Consider the following 19206-nt stretch of genomic DNA (forward strand, 5'->3'; position numbering starts at 1 on the left):
ACTGGCATTATATGCAGACGATGTGATCATTTACTTAACATCCTCAGATCAATCTTTACGAAACTTAATGGAAACAATCTCAGAATACAGCAAGTAGTCAGGCTGTAAATCTAATGAAAATAAATGTGAATCACTAACATAGAAAACAGATATCACCAGAACTCAAAGATAGATATAGATTGAAATGGGATTTAAAGAAAATTAAATATTTGGGAATCTCTTACTGGAGACATAAAAACCCTGTATAGAGATAATTACCAAGTTTTGGAAAATAAATTGAGCCAAGACTTCAACAGATGGAAAACAGAACCAGAATCAGTACTGAGTGGAGTAGAAATTGTGAAAATTATGATTCTTCAACAATTGTTATTTCAAACCTTACCAATACCAATTCCACATAGTAGATTTAAAAATGCTTTCGAATTATATATGGAAGTATAAAAGACTTAGTATGCTAACCCAATTTAATGAAAAGGACGGGCTTAGCTTTCCAGATTTATTAATCTATTTTCATGCTACGTAAGTAGATATAATAATGAAATGGATGAATAATGGAGTCAAAACTAAATGGAAACTAATAGAAAAACAATCAACACTAATAGAATTTGGAACACTATTCTACTTAGGTTTAAAGGAAATGCAAAAATACAACAGAAATAATAGATGCGTAGAAAATACATTTATAAATTGGAGGCATATTGTTAAGTATATAAACTTGACAAAGAAGGCAAATATTTGAGAGAGATGGTGAGTGATCTGGATAAATTATTAAAAGAGGCGGGATAGGGATTACAAGTGTATTCATAGATAATTACAAATAATATGATAGACTCATTTGAAACATTAGCAACTAAATTTAATAGGTAACAATTTCTATAAATATTTACAAATAAGGAGCTATCTCATGAAATGGCAGAGAGAAAATAGAGTCAGAGAATGCATGGGTTACTGGAATTTATAAACATGAGTGAAAATAGTAAAATCTCAAAACTGTATAAAATCCGACAAGAAACAAAGGTACATGCGGACACCAAAGAGAAATGGGGAAACAGTTTTGGAAGATTGGAAAGAAGCCTGTAAAAGAATTTTCAAGACAACACAATCAAAATATTGGAAAGAATTCGCCTGGAAAATTAACATGAGGCTTTTTGTAACACCAAAAATCATATCAAAGTCTGCCAGGCAGTGGTGAATGCTGGAGGGAATGTGTGGAACAGAAGCAAACCATGCACACATTTTTCATTTCTGCCCAGTGTTGAAAACGTTTTAGGGGGGGAAGTTCAGGAGAAAGTCACAAACATTTTTCATTTAAAGAAGCAATCGTCCAATATTATATTAGGTACCATCCCATTAGAAATAGAGAGGGAAGGAGAAAAATATCTGTATACAATAATACGCAGAGCCACATTAAAACAAGTCACACGGGAATTGGCTGGACGTTAAACCACTATCTATTAACACCTGGAACTAACAGTCGAAGAGATCAAAGAAATGAAAGAATCACTTATAAGCTGAGAAACAGAGAGGAGGAATTTAAAAGGAACTGGAGTAAATGGGTCACGGAAATAGATGGAGTGGAACAGTAAAATATACTGCAGGACCCCCCTTACCTCTTTTCCTTTTTTTTTTTTTTTCATTTCTTTGGTTATGCCCATAGTAAAATGTATAAATATTGCTGGATGAATGAAACAAGTGACAAAACCGATAATTTGTAATGTAAAAACATGCAATATAGTTAAAAAAAAAAAGGGCAGCAGTGGACATTAAAAGTCAAAAACAGAGAGAGAGAAACTGAAAAGGCACACTCTCTAACATAAAGATTTATGCATAAGTGTGCACTCACAAAAAATAAATCTTTTTTTTCACTATCCAGCTGCCATAGTGGAGGCCTAAAACCTATGAGGGCTGAGTCATGGTGTGTGTGTGTGTGTGTGTGTGTGTGTGTGTATGTGTGTGCAACTGACTGCTTCAAGATGTCAGTGAGTCAGCATAATAGCTGAACAATGATAAGAGCATGTGAGTGAATAAATGAATGATAGATTGAATGGAAAAAAAGAGTCAAACAAGAAATTAATATTCAGCTGATTATTTTCACTGGTCTAAGTGTTCATTCTAGACAAATTTAAGTGTTTTCGAAAGGCATGCTTCTTTCACCAGAGTCAATAGCTCTGATAAAAGCTGCGTTAATTAATTGCTGCAGGAGCTGGCCACCTGTCATCATTATACACACTAAACTAATGCACACACACACACACAGACACACCAACAAACACATGCACACATATAGTACAGTATCCTCTGAGGATTAGCAGCTGTTGTGTTGTGTTGTGTGGTGTGTTCTCCATAAAATGCCCAGAAACTAGTGCAGCGTGGAGGGAAGCACCATGAGGGAGTTGGACCACAGAGAGAAAGAGGAGGACTATCAGCCCAACGGTAGGCAGGAAACACACGGCGAATGACAGCCGCTTCAGTTTGGAGGGAAAGGAGGGCAAGAGAAAAAGAGGAAGAGGAGGATAATTGAAATTGCCACAACTGCGATAGGTGTAGGAATGATGAGGAAAACACAGGAAAGTTAGTGTCCTACAGTCATTGTGTGACTGTATGTTTGCAGTCAACAAACTATGATTTCAGGTTAATCTGTGTATTGTTTCAATGAATTGTTTATTCAATAAATGATCAGACTAGAATAGTTTAAAAAATGTTCATTAAGTCCTAGAGCCAAAGGTGACATCTTCAAATTGCTTATTTGTCAAAGATACTATAAGACATATTACGCGGCTAAAAGTGTGTCAACACCCGATAAACAGGACACCACAACAAAATCTTTGCCACCACGGCAAAAAAAATCACAAAAGAAAACAAAACATTACGCAATCAGTCATCTGTAAGTGGTCACGAAACTCAGTCCAAGCTGTCTTAATAGTCTTTTTCTCGTCTTGATGAACCGATAAAATCAAATGATTAATAATATCGTAAGTTTCTGGCTCTCTCCAGCACCAAATGGGAAGCAGCAAACTGGGTACTAGTTACTAGGGTAACAGCCGAAAAAAAACTCCTCAAATACCATCTCATACACACACGATAGACAGTGAATTAAGTGTTATGAGTCTGTGTTTAACTCAGCGTGTATCTAATCCACAAAGCAGCACATATTTTAGTGAAAAATCTGAATTTTTGAAACGGTTCACGTCTCCTTCCCACAGTCTCCTCCCACTAAAACAGCACAGCTAACCAACGGAGGCTGGAGGCACAAATACTGTTTATCTTTATGGATTATATTGATGCCGAATTGACAAGAGGACTGTGAACATATGACACCTTTTTTATCTTGTGTTTCTAGCGTTATGTGTTTTTGCAGACATGTATGGAGGAACTGTTAATGTCCTATTTCTTAAAGGGAGTTTGGTGTAATATTTTCCCCAGAGAGCACAGGGAGCTTCAGTTTAATTCAAACTGCTAATATTTATATTTGTTAAGGTTATGTCAACAATACAGAAACACTAGGTAACTGCTAAAGTATGATAAGGTTGTCTGACGTCGACTACTGTTAGTTATTGGTTTGATTAATGGTTTACATTCTAATAATGTGTGTTTGTATTGATTTACTGACGGTGGCTGATCCGGCTAATTGTACTCAGTTTCTAACGGCAGTATGCAGTAAATGGTTGCCCTTTGTGTGTGTGTTTTTAAACTACTTTCCTAATTAAACATGATGTGCTTGATGGTGTTATTAATGACTCCTGGTGAAACTTTAAAGCTCAGCATTCTCGTTGCCCTTAGGTTCCATTTTTATAAGTCACATTAACATTTATTCACTCAGAAAAAGTTCATATTTCTCTGTATAATATGACCTCCTCTTTCTGTCAGCTGCTGTGTGTCCGCAGTGTATCTACTGCTTTTACAAACATGATTTCGGGCCAGTTGGAGGAGTTAAACCTGTGACTTTCTGCCTTTGTATAATTATCCAGGTTGCTGCTGTTTCTACTGTATTTCATGCAGTTTCCAAACAAATACTCCAACATCCAGCAGCTGAAAGTGCTGTGTCCAGATAGTTAATGGTTGAAGGTGGTTTCTGTGGGCAGCTGTATAAACTATAAAGCTGTTTTAAAGCTGTAATAATGGCTAATTTTCCCATGCATCCTGGAAAACCTTGAAATTTAAGGCTTCTTTCTAGTACAGGATGACACCTTTTGAAATGTGATTGTCTTACCTGATATGATCTAAGAAACAGGAACAATCAGTGTGTAGCATCTGTTGTTTCTCTTCACAGGTGTTGTTCAGTCATGACTGAATGAATTAATTGATTTACATTTTCTTTTTGGCTTGTTTTTAAGAAGTTTTTTCAGGGCAGCTGTGGCCAAAAGCGACTTCTGCTTCTGCTCTATTGTTCAACAGTTTTTCTTCTTGTAACTTTCCACCAGGAGCAGGATGGGAAATAATCTCAAAATGAATCTAGTTGCAGTCTTGCAAACAGTGACCCTGCAAGATCCCCAGTCTTTGCAAAATCTTATAGTCTGTGACTAAACTCGGTGACTTATGACACATTGTCTGTAGATGTAGGGGGTTTCAGACTTAAGTCTTTTAAATTCTTTTCAAAGTCTTCTAGTGTATAGTAGGCATTATCCAATGCCTTGGTGACTTCCTCCCCTGGTTAACATTGCCCCCACGGCAAACCTCTTTCACACAGGAAACACTGAATGTGAATATATTAGCAGTGTTCATGTAAAGGGAAAATCTTACTGAGCATTCTGACCAGATTTGTTTAGAGTAAGCAGACCTGCACATATCAAAACCATTACGAGCTGTTCAGAAATACATTTTGAAATGAGTTACAGGGTCAGGAATTTCAATTTATCTCCTCGGAAAAACTGGAGGTCTTAAATCCTGTCTCAGAGTGAATTTTATCCCCTCGCGGCCCAGCACCCTCGCAGACTTGATGTGATGACCATCATCGATCATATGCTCTCTCTCTCTCTTTCCGTCTCTGCCTCTCTCTGTCTCTCACTCCCACACACACGCTCTCCCTCCCGTTCTTTACATGAGTAGCCTCATTTATTCAAACCACTTCAGTGTAATCATAATTGTGTTGCTCTCCTTAATGTGAATGAAGTGACAGTGCAGACTCAGGAAGGACAGAAAGAGACTTAATATTTTAATATATAGTGCAATATAAACTCAGCTTTACAGTGAAAGAGTAGCTTTATTGGTCATGATTGAAGGCTCTATATTGCAGGAAATGGCACTTTCAGGTTTTAATTAAATGAAATTTTCCTGCCATACCTCCTTTTGCCTGTCACTAATCTTGCACCACCGACTTTTAACTACAACTAGGCATCCATGATCAGGGCTCTGTGCAGGCCAGGTTCTTATTCACCAAATCCGGAAAAACATTCCTCGATGGCCCTAAACCAAACTGTTGGCACAAAGTTGGAAGCACGCTCTAAAATTCCCTTCACTGGAACTAAGGGGTTAGGAGAGGCGGGAAAAAAGAACGAAACCAACACAGCACAATAAGTTTGTGGACAAGCAGCCTAGTATTCCTGGGCATTAACATTCATATTGGACAACTGTCATCTGCAGATATTTAGAGAAAACAAAAAAAAACATTGGTTCAGTGTTGAAAAACATCACAATTGAACATAATACTGAAATTGTCCACATACTTTTGGCCAAATAGTGTATTCAATTAAATGATATAAAATGTAGAACTGATGCATACTTATCGATAAAAAATATACAAATAATAATACTTTTCAGCAATTAATTTCCTGTCAAATGATCAACTAATTGCTTTACAGTTAGCATCTGGTCACTGCATGTTGTTCTCTACCATATCACATAACCAAGATTTGAAATTTTGGATTTAGTGTAGAATTCCTGCTCTTAATCAGCACAAGAACGTAGGCTCAGCTTTCTGGCAAAAGAAGCCATCATCTGTCCAAAGAAAAGGGCTTTTAATGAGCAAGGCAAAAAAGTTTTAATCATGCTAAACATCTGCTCTGCAGGGAAGCTTCTCAAACCACTCAGTGAGATTAACTGGTTTATTTAGCAGCAGTCTTCACTCCCTCTCTCTTTCTGTCTCCCTGTTTGTTGGTCAATGTCCAAATGGGACATGCCAGCCAGAGAGAAATGGTCAAAGAGAAACAGAAAGAGGGTATAGATGGGATAACATTGTCCTATGCTATGACAGATGTCCCCAATGTTAGACAGATAAATCTTCTTTACTGGCAATCAATGTGCCATCGCGCCCAACAACAGCCGCTACATATCTCGCTCTGTAATTAATGTGCCAGCCATTGTCAGAGCTGCAATCTGCATAACCAATACATAACCCACACATACACACGTGGAGACACTGAAGTGAACATGAGCACAGCGTTTACAGGCTGAGTAGTCTGCTTTCTGTTGTTCAGGTGATGCAAATGTGAAAACTGTGCGCATATTACACATCATAAATCTCAAATAATTCAACACAAGTTACATGTGAGGGTTGGTGGGTTAAAGTTACCATATCGTCCATAACAACATGTACTGCATCCCAGTCTAATCAAGTTTACCTTCAACACTTAACTTAGAGAAGTAGTTTGACATTTTGGGAAATGCGCTTTCTTGTGAGTTGATGAAGATGAGAAGATCGATACCACTCTCATGTCTAAAAGTAGTATTGATCTTCTCATGTAACATAGCAAGAAAGTGTTTGCACATGATTGTATATTCCCAAAATGTCAAAATATTCCTAAAAGTACAACCTACTCAATCCTAGTTTTGACATAAACCTATGTACCTCTTTGTAGCAATGGCACTTTTTCTATTTTAGGCTTAAAATATGAAAAACTAAGACATTTTCCTACCATTAAAAACACCTCTCTATTTAACCAGTGTCTGGTTTTTGATGGATACTGAACACAAAGTTAAGATATATGATTGCAGGTTGCATGCGCACGCACCACTGGGTTTATTTGTTGTGTATTTTCTTTGATGTGAGGCAGCAGCCAATTTTCCTTTAATATAAATACAAAGGGAGGCACTTTATCTGCTTTGGGATTTCAGAGTGACGCAAGTTTTAAAAAGTTTTAAAAAATAAAACAGCAATCCTCTGATTCCCTTACCTTACAAGGCAGCTCACAAAATCACATGAGAATCCATCTTGTCAGGCTTCAAGTAATGTGCTGGTGGTCGAACCAAGAGGGGTTCGGACCAATCAGCATCCTATGAGGAACTACATGGTGATATTTTTTTGAAAGCGCCTGCCCTTTTTCAAACAGTTTCAATCAATCAATCAATCAATCATTTATTGAGAACGACTTCTCAGATGGTTCTGTGTAACAAACCATCTGGCGCATCAGCTTACTGATTCCCTGCCACTGATTCTCAAATACATCAAATACAAAATGTTTGTGTCAGTGTACAACTAAAACACAAATTTATCAGTAAAAATACAAACACACTGTCAGAAGGATTATACTGTGTGGCAAATGGAGATGGCTTTAGAATTGGCATGGTTTTACTCTTAGGTAAGCCCCCAGGTTGTGTGCAGGTACACAACATCAAAGCATGAATACATAGTAACATGATAACAGGCAAAAAGAAAATCCTCTGGTGAGAATTAAGTTAGAAATAACGAGCCTCCAGCGCAGAGAGGAGCTGCAGACAGTATGTGAAGGCTGGGGTGAAGAGGTCTTTCGCCAACAGCGAGAAAACATCAGCATACAGAGTAAATATGTACATATAAGCCTTTAAATAAATTACCAAATGAGTGTGGGTGTGATGTGGTGAGTGTGGCAGGTTAAAACTGTCAGCTGACAGAACATAAACAGGACAATATATTAATAGATTCTTGGATGAGCCTCTCTCTGTGGCGAGGTCATTGCATTAACTGAAGTCCATGATTTGAATCAGCATGATGGTGATTATATGGTGAACAGAATATTAATTTACATTGAGTTTTTTGTTATACATTTTATCAAGTTAATTTCAGTATCATATTTAAACTTTATTCAGATTAAACTATTATTTCAGGTCAAATTAGTGGTTTTCACTGTATGAAGAGACTGTGTATGAGTCATAAAACAGGTCTAGACCACTCATGAATTTCATTTGTACCTTCCAAGTACGAGAAAACTGCCACAAATGAAACAAAACAACTCTAAATAGAAAATCTTGAAATATGGATACAAACATTCAACAGACAACAAGCATAAAAAGGCTATATAATCACGAATTAGCATTTCAATTACCAATGATGAACACGGAAAACCACTTGAAATTAGTAGCTAACTTCATTAATTCATCTGGGGAGAGCCACAAAGGGAAGACACAAAGACTGTAATCAGAAACATATGTCCAATTATTCCAACATTATCGAGGAACAGTAGGTTTTATGCAACACACTTTGTCTCGAATATAATTTGCAAAGAATTGAATTTTAAATGCAGAGAAACAGACAGAAAGATCCAGAGAAACAGGTGGTTACTATCATCTAGACAGTTGAGTTTGACTAATATACAGTCAGTTGCAGCTGGTTTATCACTGTAAGCTTGACTGCAGTGTTACAAGGTGATGGGCATGTATTTCTCATAATTCCAGGTACAATTAATTGTTGAACAGCTGTCTAAAATAATAAAAAAATCTGAGCTAGTAGCACATAAAGATAAAGAAACAAACCCACTATCCGCTGAATCGTTAAATCATGACTGACTTGCCAAATCTGAGTTAACATGGTAACTTTGGAGTCTTATTCTGCCTTAATTTATAGTGGTTAAATCACAAGTTTCATTCAAATCGTCAGCACATACAAAGCACTTTTACAGGCAACACCGTACATCTAAAACAAAGGAGCAATTCAATGGAAAAAGCTATTAAGTGAATGTTGAGTTATGATTTTTTTGTTTGTTTGTTTGTTTTTGGTTTGTTTGCTACAGCACAGACAAGCTAAGGTGAGTGTTTTAATCACATTTTGAGCAGGATACCTTAGCAACTCCTGCAAACAGTCAAGGAAACTGGTGAAGTTACCACAAGATTTTAAATGGGAATTATATGTCCCAGTGGTGGCAGTAAAATCTATTCTGTGTTTTGTCTTCATGCTCAAGTTGTCAAACATTCCTGTGTGGATTTACAACAGACCTGGAATAAAATGTATGATCAACTAGTTGTTCTATTGTCAGTGGTTGTTTGAACATAATGAAGACATTGTGTATTCCTGATGAACACCAGTAGTAGGTAGTTGAAGATAATAGCTGTTTAATGGCTGTTTTCTGCCATGCTGCGATCTGTGTGTGACACTGGAGGTGTGTTTTTAAAGTGCTTAGACACTCAGCACACACAATTACTCTGTGTTTAATGAACTGTGGAGGTATGCCGTGTCTACTCAGAGCAACACTGGGGCAGATGAACAGAGAGCAAAGGAGGGTAAAGATGTCTGTGTGCGGGACTGGGTGTCATTTGAAATGTTTTGATGTGTTTCTGATTGGTTGGTTGTCGTTCCACAAGTCATATACAACCTGAGTTTCGGTACATATACTAAAAAAATACCATACTTAAAGTGGAAATAGACAACTTTTTTGCTTTAACTTCATCATTATGAAGTAAATGTTCATGGTACAGTGTAATGGCTATAGAATAATGACACCATTGGTGTTTAGATTGGTTCCCTATAGGTCTCACTTTCACTATGCAGTTCTGTCTGGGAAAATGAAGGCTCGATTTACAGCACCAAGGAAGTGCGTCAACTACTGTGCAACCAGAAGAGGAAAAGGATAGCGCTTTTATTTTCCCCAATAGCTATCGGTAGCTATATCTCATGATCATTTGTTAGGAGGCTGTCTTATTGCTGATAAATGTGGAATATTGCACAGGCAAATCTGATGACACACTACTTATATCTGTGTACGCTATGAGTTTACTACCTGAATAAACTTGTCTTTTGATTTCTAGAGGGCTTTCTTCCTGTTAGCTATGGTAGTTAATCGGAAGAAAGCCCTCTAGGAATCAGTTAGCTAAGCTACCAGCCCTGCAGCCATGGAATACTGGATCAGTATCCAGTAACCAGTATCCAGAATACTGCATCAGTATCCTGGTTGTCAGGCTCATCTACTTGTTTGTATGAAAATCAACGGACAGAAAATATGTTATCACCGTCTCCGTTGCGCAGTTTCTTTCATTTTGTAAAAACATAAACATGCTATCAACCCAGTTAACTTTTCTCAACACATACTAAAGAATTTCTATCTTCTTTCATGTCTCCATTAAAGACGAAATTAATGAAAAAACACGCTTTTAGTCGTAATGTTCTACCGTTACTCCCCCCTCCACCCCGACGCCAACCCCTGCTGTAGTTACTTGTTTGTGCAAAGCAATATCTTTACTCAAACTATGTTATTACTATGCAATGCACATCATTACAGTAGCTATTGCCTCTTCCCCAATTCAGTATAAAATTGTGACAATTACAGTTTACCTCTTCAGTGAACGTCTTTCTTCTCTCTTATTTCTGAAGTGGTGATCATTTCTTCATGGAGCTAGGCTTTTTCTTAACAAAAGATGATGTTCAAATGATGAATACTGTCTAAACATGAGCAGCTGTACAAGAACTCTGCCTGAATAAAATTCCCAAACTGTCAAAATGTTGACTCAGCTTGACAGTTCATTCTTCACCTTGAAAATGGTACCAAACAAAACACTCTCAACTCAAGGTCCACTTACTTGCTTGTTCTGGAGCTTCTGGAGCACAGTAAGTGGACCTTCAGTTGAGAAGTGTTTTCATCTGTTGTAGGTCAACAATGAACTGTCAAGCTCAAGTTTTTGAGTTTGAACATCTGCACTTCCATGGCAACTGAGCAAACAAAATCTGCAGATGAGGACTGTGTGATAGGGTTGGAAGTGCCAGAGGAAGTGAGTAAAGGCCTCAGTGCAATTTTGGGCTATCTGATGACAAATTTAGGCTGCATTAAAATTCTTATAGTGCTAGAAATTTAGGACCAAAACCCCACAATGTGACTGCTGATGCAACCCACATTTACAAACCAACCAACTGTAATATGACACAAAATTACACACAATACACTTTCATTCTCCTCCACTTTTGAGGTTGTTTTTTTTTTTACATATAGAAGAATCACCAGTAGAATCACCAAAGCTTGATGATATGTCTCTGTTTGTATCCATTTTTTCCCCCATTCACACCTTAGTGTTGTGATAAATCAGGCTTTCATCACACAATCTGATGTGCCCCAAAACTGATATAAACTGATATTAAAAAAATTCATAGGTCACGAGGGATCACTGAATGGTTTGAGAGGGTTGACTCTGGTGACTGTGAAGGCCATAGCATATGATTCACATCATTTCCATATTCATCAAACCATTCAGTGACCCCTCGTGCCCTGTGAATTTGGGCATCGTCATCCTGGAAGAGACCACTCCCATCAGGATGGAAATGTTTCATCATAGGATAAAGGTGATGACTCACAATAACTTTGTATTGATTTGCAGTGACCCTTCCCTCTAAGGGGACAAGTGGACCCAAACCATGCCAGCCAAATGCCCCCCAAAGCATAACAGAGCCACCAGACCCCCTCACTGTAGGGGTCAAGCACTCAGACCTGTACCAGTTTTTCCTTTAATTTGCCACCTGTCTGCATCTCACAGAGTGTGGCATGCAATGAACTTTAAGATTGTTATTTTTGCACAATCTATAAGGGCCTATATCCTACACCAGTGTATAGGATTTAGGATTTAAATCCTACACCAGTCTGTAGGATTTAGTGGTGAGGTTGCAGATTGCAACCAACTGAATACCCCTCCCCCTCACCTTCCAAGCATGTAGGAGAACCTAGGGTGGCCGCGAAACTCGTGAAAAATGCAAAAGGCCCTCTCTAGAGTCAGCATTTGGTTTGTCTGTTCTGGGCTACTGTAGAAACATGGCGGTGCGACATGGCAGACTCCGTGGAAGAGGACCCGCTCCATATCTTGATATAAAGGGCTCATTCTAAGGTAACGAAAACACAACGATTCTTATTTTCAGGTGATTATACACTAATTAAAACATACTTATGAATATTATATTCCATTTCTACACACTGCACCTTTAAGTGGACCTGAAATTATTCTGTCAGCCAAAAAGCAAATGAACCTGACCAACATTCAGTGCCAGCTTTGGGTACTTTTCGTAAAGTTTTCAATACTCAGTGCTACTCACACACATCAGCATGTACAAAAAAAAAGTCCAGGGGTTCAACACCAAGCCCTATCTGTGTCTGCATGTTTGTATGTAAGTGTGAATTGCATGTCTGTTTATCAACCCTGTCGCCAAACAAGAATGTCAATATTTGACAATTATGCAAAACCTCAGATTGCATTCAATGATAAGGCCAGGCAGTATCACATGAAATCAATATTACATTGAATTCTCATATTTACCTCAGTAACAATCAATGAAACGTTATCACACACACTTGCACACAAGATTCTCTATCCCAGTCAACCTCTTATTATTTGCACTGAACTATGAACAGAAAATTAAAAGGAAAGAAACGAGACAAAACATGCAATTCACCCACCCACACTGTCCAACCCACCCTGCCTTGCAATTCATAAAAACAGTTGACAGTCTATACTGTACATCAACAGTAGCAGTCTCTTTCAAATACATCTTACATATAGAATTTAACTAAATCGATTCACATGTAGGATTTCATTAAATCAGCAGCTGTCTTCATGGCAGCACTCGCCTCGTTCTTGAGAACATTTATAAGTGCAATCGACACTTCTAGCACTAAAGGATTAAGAAAAGAGGACGCCCACTGTTTGATATATAAACTATGCAGGGGTTTCCATCTTACAATAAGAAAAAAAGGACCTTCTTTTGATATTTTAACAGTTTAAGGAGTGAATCTTCATTCAGCAACACAACGCTTAGTTTTGTTCTGTATCATTTTGACTGAAGCACAAGTATGCCCACACAACCGACATGGTATCTTTACTCTGTGCAAACCCCAGCTGCATTTGACTGGACAAGCATGTTGCATATTTAATTACAACGTCAAAACTGCCTGGTGGAATAATGACATAAAAGGCCACATAACACTGCATTGGCCACTGAATGACGGCATTGGACATACATTGTGAAGTGTGGAATCATCCAATAAGGGTATAGTTTCTAGGATACTGGGCTACTGGGTTGATATTTATTTTTGTGCAGATGTGTCAAAGTGTACATTTGTGTGTGTGTGTGTGTGTTGTTCTGTGTGTACCTGTCAGTGTGGTTGGACTGGCGCCTGCAAGGTACCGTGTTGCGCACACATGTGCCGGTGCCTGGGTCCACGTTCTCCACCATCACAAAGGGATGCTCCTCCAGTGTGGCCACGGTAAGGTGGCGGTCATCAGACACTTGCTCTAGGAAGTAGCCATAACGAGGCCAGACAGGGTAGCGAACCTGGAGGATCCCCCGAGCATACGTACCCACCTGAGGAGGGAGGATGGGAGATGAAGGACTCATCAGTATCGTGTGCATGTGGGTTTGAATCTCAGCTGTGACCTCCTCTGTGTGCCACCCCTTCTCTCATCTCACCTGTCTCTCCCTCCTTCACATGGATGAGTGACTTTTTTAATATTTTAAGGGAAAATTAGCATGTGCTGACCTGAAGGGAGAGGATGAGTAGATGAAAGGGGAGCAAAGTTCATTAATGCATACTGAGGAGGCTTCAAAGTCTTTGAATAAGACATTTTAGAAAGAATTTTAGAAAGGATTTTAAAAAAGCCAGAAACTAAAACAAAGAGCAAACCAACTGCATCACATTAATAATACATCCCAGTATGTGTTGCCTTCAATCTGTGTTCATTTTGTTGACTGATTATTCAATTATTAATTTTCTTTTTTCAGCTGAATAAACACATTGAAATGTCACTGTTCATAAATGGGAACCGTTCAAGTGATTAGTGCTATTTATTATCTATATTTTTTCTGTCTTTTGTTTAAAATAATTAATACTCTTGTACAACATGTTTGATAATAGAAAGGAAATGTTTCTGCACTGATAAAGCTCACTGAGCTGAAATGAAGCAACAAACTGAGATGCTGACAGATACTGTAGCGAGGTAGCTATTGAAAAAAAAAAACATTGAGTTTTTTTAATACAGAGGGAACTACTTCGGACCAGAATCGCTGTATAATGTCACATCACACTATGAGTAATCGCATCGATGTCGGCACTAAGCTCAGTGAAACCTTCTCTGTGAGAGACAGGACTGTTTGTCACATCAGCCCAACCTAATGAGCCATACTGCTCAGCCAGTACTGACTTACTGCATGTGAAACTCGCTCCCTCACGGCGTTAATGAGAGCTCTTTTTCATACCAACTCTTGATTTTTTCTTCAGCTCACTCATGGATGGATGTATGGATGATTTACAAATCTGAGGTACAGTACGATGTGCAAGACTGTCATTCGTTTCTCAGGGCCATCTGTGAGTGACAGAATAGCAGAGTTGCCAGTTGTGAAAATCAATCATTTCAATCTGTCTTTTATGGTACTCTTCTATGTTTTATCCTCTCATTTAGCATCTTAAGTAGAAGCTCTGTCATCTACCTGTCATTAAAGGTGTCAAAACTGTTAATTGATTATTGGGTTGTAGGGTTAAAATACAGTGGAATACTTTGGAATACTTAATGTTAGAAATCAAAGGACATTTATTGTTTAAAGCTACAGTATGTGAGTTTTTTTCTTGTACTTTTTATTTGAAATATGCTCTATAAAATTAATGTGAGGAGTTTTTGCCAAAGACTCTTGTGCCTCAGGCTTGTTGAACAGCCTTATACAGACATATTCAAGTTTTTCAGCAAGCCTTGTTCTTCTAACGATCAGACGAGGCTAAAGTCAGGGGTGGGAGATCACGGCTGTCAATGAATACATAAACACACTTCTGGTTATCATTCTAAACAAATTAATGTTTGTCACAATTATTTAAAATCACATCAAAACCAAAACAACAAGCTGAAAGATGTTAAAATGCACTTTACAACTAAGGGGAACTGCAGAGTCGGGTGATAATCCTTGTGGGTTTGTCACTTTGAGTGACCCCTTTCACATTACATTAGGTAATTTAATCCTTTAAGTCCTTAAAGTCTTCCTTTTCTCTGTGTCAATTCTACATGACGAAAAGTAGAAATTAGAAGTTCAAGAAATGAGAGGAAGGACAAGGACAGGGGCCCAGAAGAGAAAGTGGACCTTCCCACCCAAAATGTCACCCAGCACCCTTCAGACGGTGATAAGGAACAGCATCATGTTAAACCCTCAGGTTGTCACAGTGAAGGAGAGAGGCTTGAAAAGAGCAAGCACACCACAACCTGTCATCATAATGGATGAGCTACATGACACGAAGAGGAGGGGAAAAACAAGGAGTGAGAGATCAGGATGAGGAGAGACAGAAAAGAAGAGAGGATTCATTGATTTTAGTTGCGTGTACGGTAACTTGTTTTGAGTGGTGTTTTGTTGTCAATGAACAACATCAGTACATGTACACCACACCGGAACATGAGAACATATCAAATGGATGAAGAGTATGTGAGGCTGTTGGGTGGACAAGTATGATAGAAACATCCACACACATACAGACACGAACAAGAGCCCCCACTTCAGCACAATTACATGTCCATGTTCATACACACACGCATACATACACACCAGCCAGGAGGTGACATTGATAAAGTAGGTTGGTCTTTCCAGGGCAGAAATAAATGAGTTCAACTGTAGCTGTGAGATTACGTTCAGGTCTCTCTGTTTAGTTGCACTTTTTCAATACACCCTCCGGCTTTGAAAAATGTGTGTGTGTGTAACAGAGATCAAAAATGCTCAAGAAAATGGCAAGGAATGTTGACAATGAAACAGCATAAAGAGAAGGATGTGTCTTGAAATTACGCCTACACTTCACCTTACCATACTGTACCTCCAAATATCAGCTATTTATGAAACAAGTATTGGAGTTTAGATTCTTGATGAATCCACTTACTCTCACTGTGCCTTGTCTTATTCTATTTAACTTGTTTTTTCTCTTTCTCTTTCTTCTCTCTTGGAACAAAGAAAGAAAGAGCAACAGTGGGAGCGCCTCAATAGCTGAATGGTTACATTGCATGTCAAATAACTGCAATGTGTTTGATTCCAGCTGGGGACCTTTGTTACATGTCATACCCCTTTCTCTCTCCCTTCTGTTTCCTGTCTGTGTCTTCACTATCGATTGTACAACAAACAATACAATGGCCAAAAAGAGAGAGCAACAGTAATTGGTGTAATAGGTGGGTGATACATGAAAATTTGCTTCCAATCCAATACTGAGTAATACCAGGGCCAGAATCAAGATTTTATTATCACAAGCAGCTAATATACCGCTATCATGCAGGGTGGACTGTGATGTGAATAGTTTCAGTATATATGCACCTGCCAAAGTTTACAGCAGTGGTAGGCAAATAGCGGTCCTTGGGCCAAATCTGGCCCTCCTGCAAAAACATTTGGCACCTTGAAGTTTTAATGTGTGAATTCTACCAGTTTTAATTCCACAACTTTAGCCTATATGAGCATAACAGATTTGTTCTTCACAAACACAAATAGGTGGCAATCTAACAGGAATGGTGTGTAGGTGCCATTTTTACTAAGGCAACAACCACAGTACTTTCAATCAATCATAAATGAAGAATATCATTTGTGGTTAACAAAGTACGTCTCTAGTCTTCTGCAGTGCAAAACAGAACATATATTCATGCATGAGTCCCTTTTGCCACATTAGTATTAAAGTGCGCTGCAGCTCTTTTAGCCCTCAGTTACAAATGGGAAAAATGAAAATGAATAAACAAAGAATATGGTTGAACCTAATTGCCAGAGCTGCCAAGTCTGACGCAGGACACTGACATCGCACGCACAGACAGACAAGACAGAGCAGCACGGCGCAACAGCAGCAGGGGAAAGCGAGAAATATATATAAATCAATTACATTGTAATTTATTCCCATGCATGCCGCTCAGAGTAATCTCAGTCTGTTCTTGCTCAACAGTCTGCAAGACACAAATATCAACTTTTTACTATGAGCCTCAGTAATTGTATAATCCTATGCTCCACTATGTTCATGTATTTGATGCAATTGGTCCTTCCCAGATAAATCATCTAATGGTTTACTGTGCCAGTGACTTTCTGGATTCTTGCCACTTTTCTGTACTGTTGCAACCACACTTCACAGTTTATAATACAGCGTGTAAGCAAACAATAGGACAACCATACAGTAGATGTATTTCAGATGCTTATTACTGTCTGTTTTTTCAGTCTTGTTCTGTCCACTGTGCTGAATTTGAGGTCTCATTGTCTCAGCGCCAGTATGTTATAATTGAGTTTCTGATGCCCAGTACCTTGTCCCAGAGTCTCTCTCGGTCCAGAGCAATGATGACCATGGAAGGGTTGGAGAGGAAGCCTTGGTTGTTGAACGACAGGTCTCTCCTTTCCCATGTCACATTCAGCATTTGCCTGCAGCCCACAGAAACATGAAGTCATCAGCTCATAGAGCGAAAGTATATAGTATCCAATCAAGAAACTTTGATTCTACATCACACGAGAATTTGCATATTCATTTACACAGATACACAATGATCACCTCCTAATTAAACCTAAAGCTCTCCCAGGAGGGCTTAATCTAATGTGGGAGACTGAAAGTAGCTCATTAGGGGATGATAGAGTCAGGTGATTGGTGGAGGGCAGGGTGTTCTTAGTGAGCGATTTCACTGTTTGTTATAAAGTATACATCCATGACTGATTGCGCTTCGAATAATGAATCCAGGTCAATTTGCATTTCAGACAAAATGCAAGAAGCACAAAATACTTCATGCTGTTTGCTGGTGAAGTCACATGAAAACTATGACAGCATGTGTCCTCTGAAGTTGTGCTCTTCTGTTTATGCATCAGTAATGACAGCGAGGATGGAAGTATTCAGATCCTTTACTGAAGTAAAAGCAGCAATGTAAAAAATACTCCATAACAAGTTAAAGTCCTGCATTTAGAGTCTTACTTACAGTAAGTAAAAGTACAGAAGTATTATCGACAAAATGTGCTTAAAGTTTCAAAGGTAAAAGAATATTGGCTGATATTATATACATTATTACTTTACTGTGGGGTAGTTTAGTCCAGTTGTTCATACTGTATTCAGGCTAACAAAGTAGTATACCTCACCTGAACAGAGTGTTGTTGTCTGAGTGTTTAGCCGGCTTGTTGCAGTCACCGTGTCCCTCAGGAATAAAACCGTGCTGCTTCTTGAAGCTCTCAGCCCCTTTGGCAACAATGGCAACGCCCTCCCTCACCCTCTGCCGCAAGCTCTTCCTCCACTGGTCTGTAATCACACCGATCACACCGACAGGGAAGCTGACAGGTGGAGGGCTGTCGGGGTTGCCCACAGCCAGGCTGGGGAGAATCCAGATGTAGCCTGGCCCCAGCAGGCCCACCTCAGCCGCCTGATGAAACAAGAACTGCGCTTCCTCAAAGGAGCAGTACGCCAGCAAGACCCGGGAGTCAATCTACAGACAGGAAATAAATCTGTCAGTGGTAACTCTCAAACCAGAGAGAAAACACATCCTGAACATGCAGCAAGGACTGAAACTAATGATTATTTTCATTATCAATTAATCTGTCAATCATTCTCTTGATTAATTGATTAGGTGTTTGGTTCATAAAATGTCATAAAATGGTAAAAAATGTGGATCACTGTTTCCAACAGCCCGAGGCGAAGTCCTCAAATGTCTGTTTTGTCCTGAGCAACAGTCCACAACCCAAAGATATTCAGTTTACTGTCATGAAGACTAAAGAACAAAAAATATTCACGTTTGGGAAGCTGGAATCAGATAATTTGACAATTTTATTCTTAAAAGTGACTCAAAATGATTATCAAAATAGTTGGTAATTTATTTAATAGTTGGCAACTGATCAATTAAGACTAATCGTTGCAGCTCTACATGCAACACTAGATCATCAGGAGCAGATTAGCCTAGCAGCAGCTGTTCACGCTTAGCATAGTTGTAACGTAGCATAGGTGTTTACTGAATGTAGATATAAGCTTCACCAAATAAAACAGATTGCACAAACTAGTTTTTACATAAAGATTAGTTGTTACTAAGCTAAATATTTACACCCAGTAAAGCCAAGTGTAACTGTTGCGTAGCTAACTGAACCAACTGACAAAG

The 19206-nt window shown here is 38.7% G+C and overlaps 1 protein-coding gene across 3 annotated transcripts in view; it reads right to left on the reverse strand.

The window, feature by feature from the left end:
* Positions 1 to 19206, reverse strand: part of LOC121887240 (glutamate receptor ionotropic, NMDA 2C-like) — a 67416-nt gene that overhangs the window by 21211 nt on the left and 26999 nt on the right. For all 3 annotated transcript variants that reach the window (XM_042397910.1, XM_042397912.1, XM_042397911.1), the window contains 3 exons: positions 18203 to 18543; positions 17389 to 17503; positions 13251 to 13462 (listed from right to left, as the gene is read on the reverse strand). In XM_042397910.1, coding sequence (XP_042253844.1) covers positions 13251 to 13462; positions 17389 to 17503; positions 18203 to 18543 — 668 coding nt within the window. The remainder of the gene's footprint in view (positions 1 to 13250; positions 13463 to 17388; positions 17504 to 18202; positions 18544 to 19206) is intronic.

Source organism: Thunnus maccoyii, chromosome 20 (assembly GCF_910596095.1).
Source record: "Thunnus maccoyii chromosome 20, fThuMac1.1, whole genome shotgun sequence".
Classification (NCBI taxonomy): Eukaryota; Metazoa; Chordata; class Actinopteri; order Scombriformes; family Scombridae; genus Thunnus; species Thunnus maccoyii.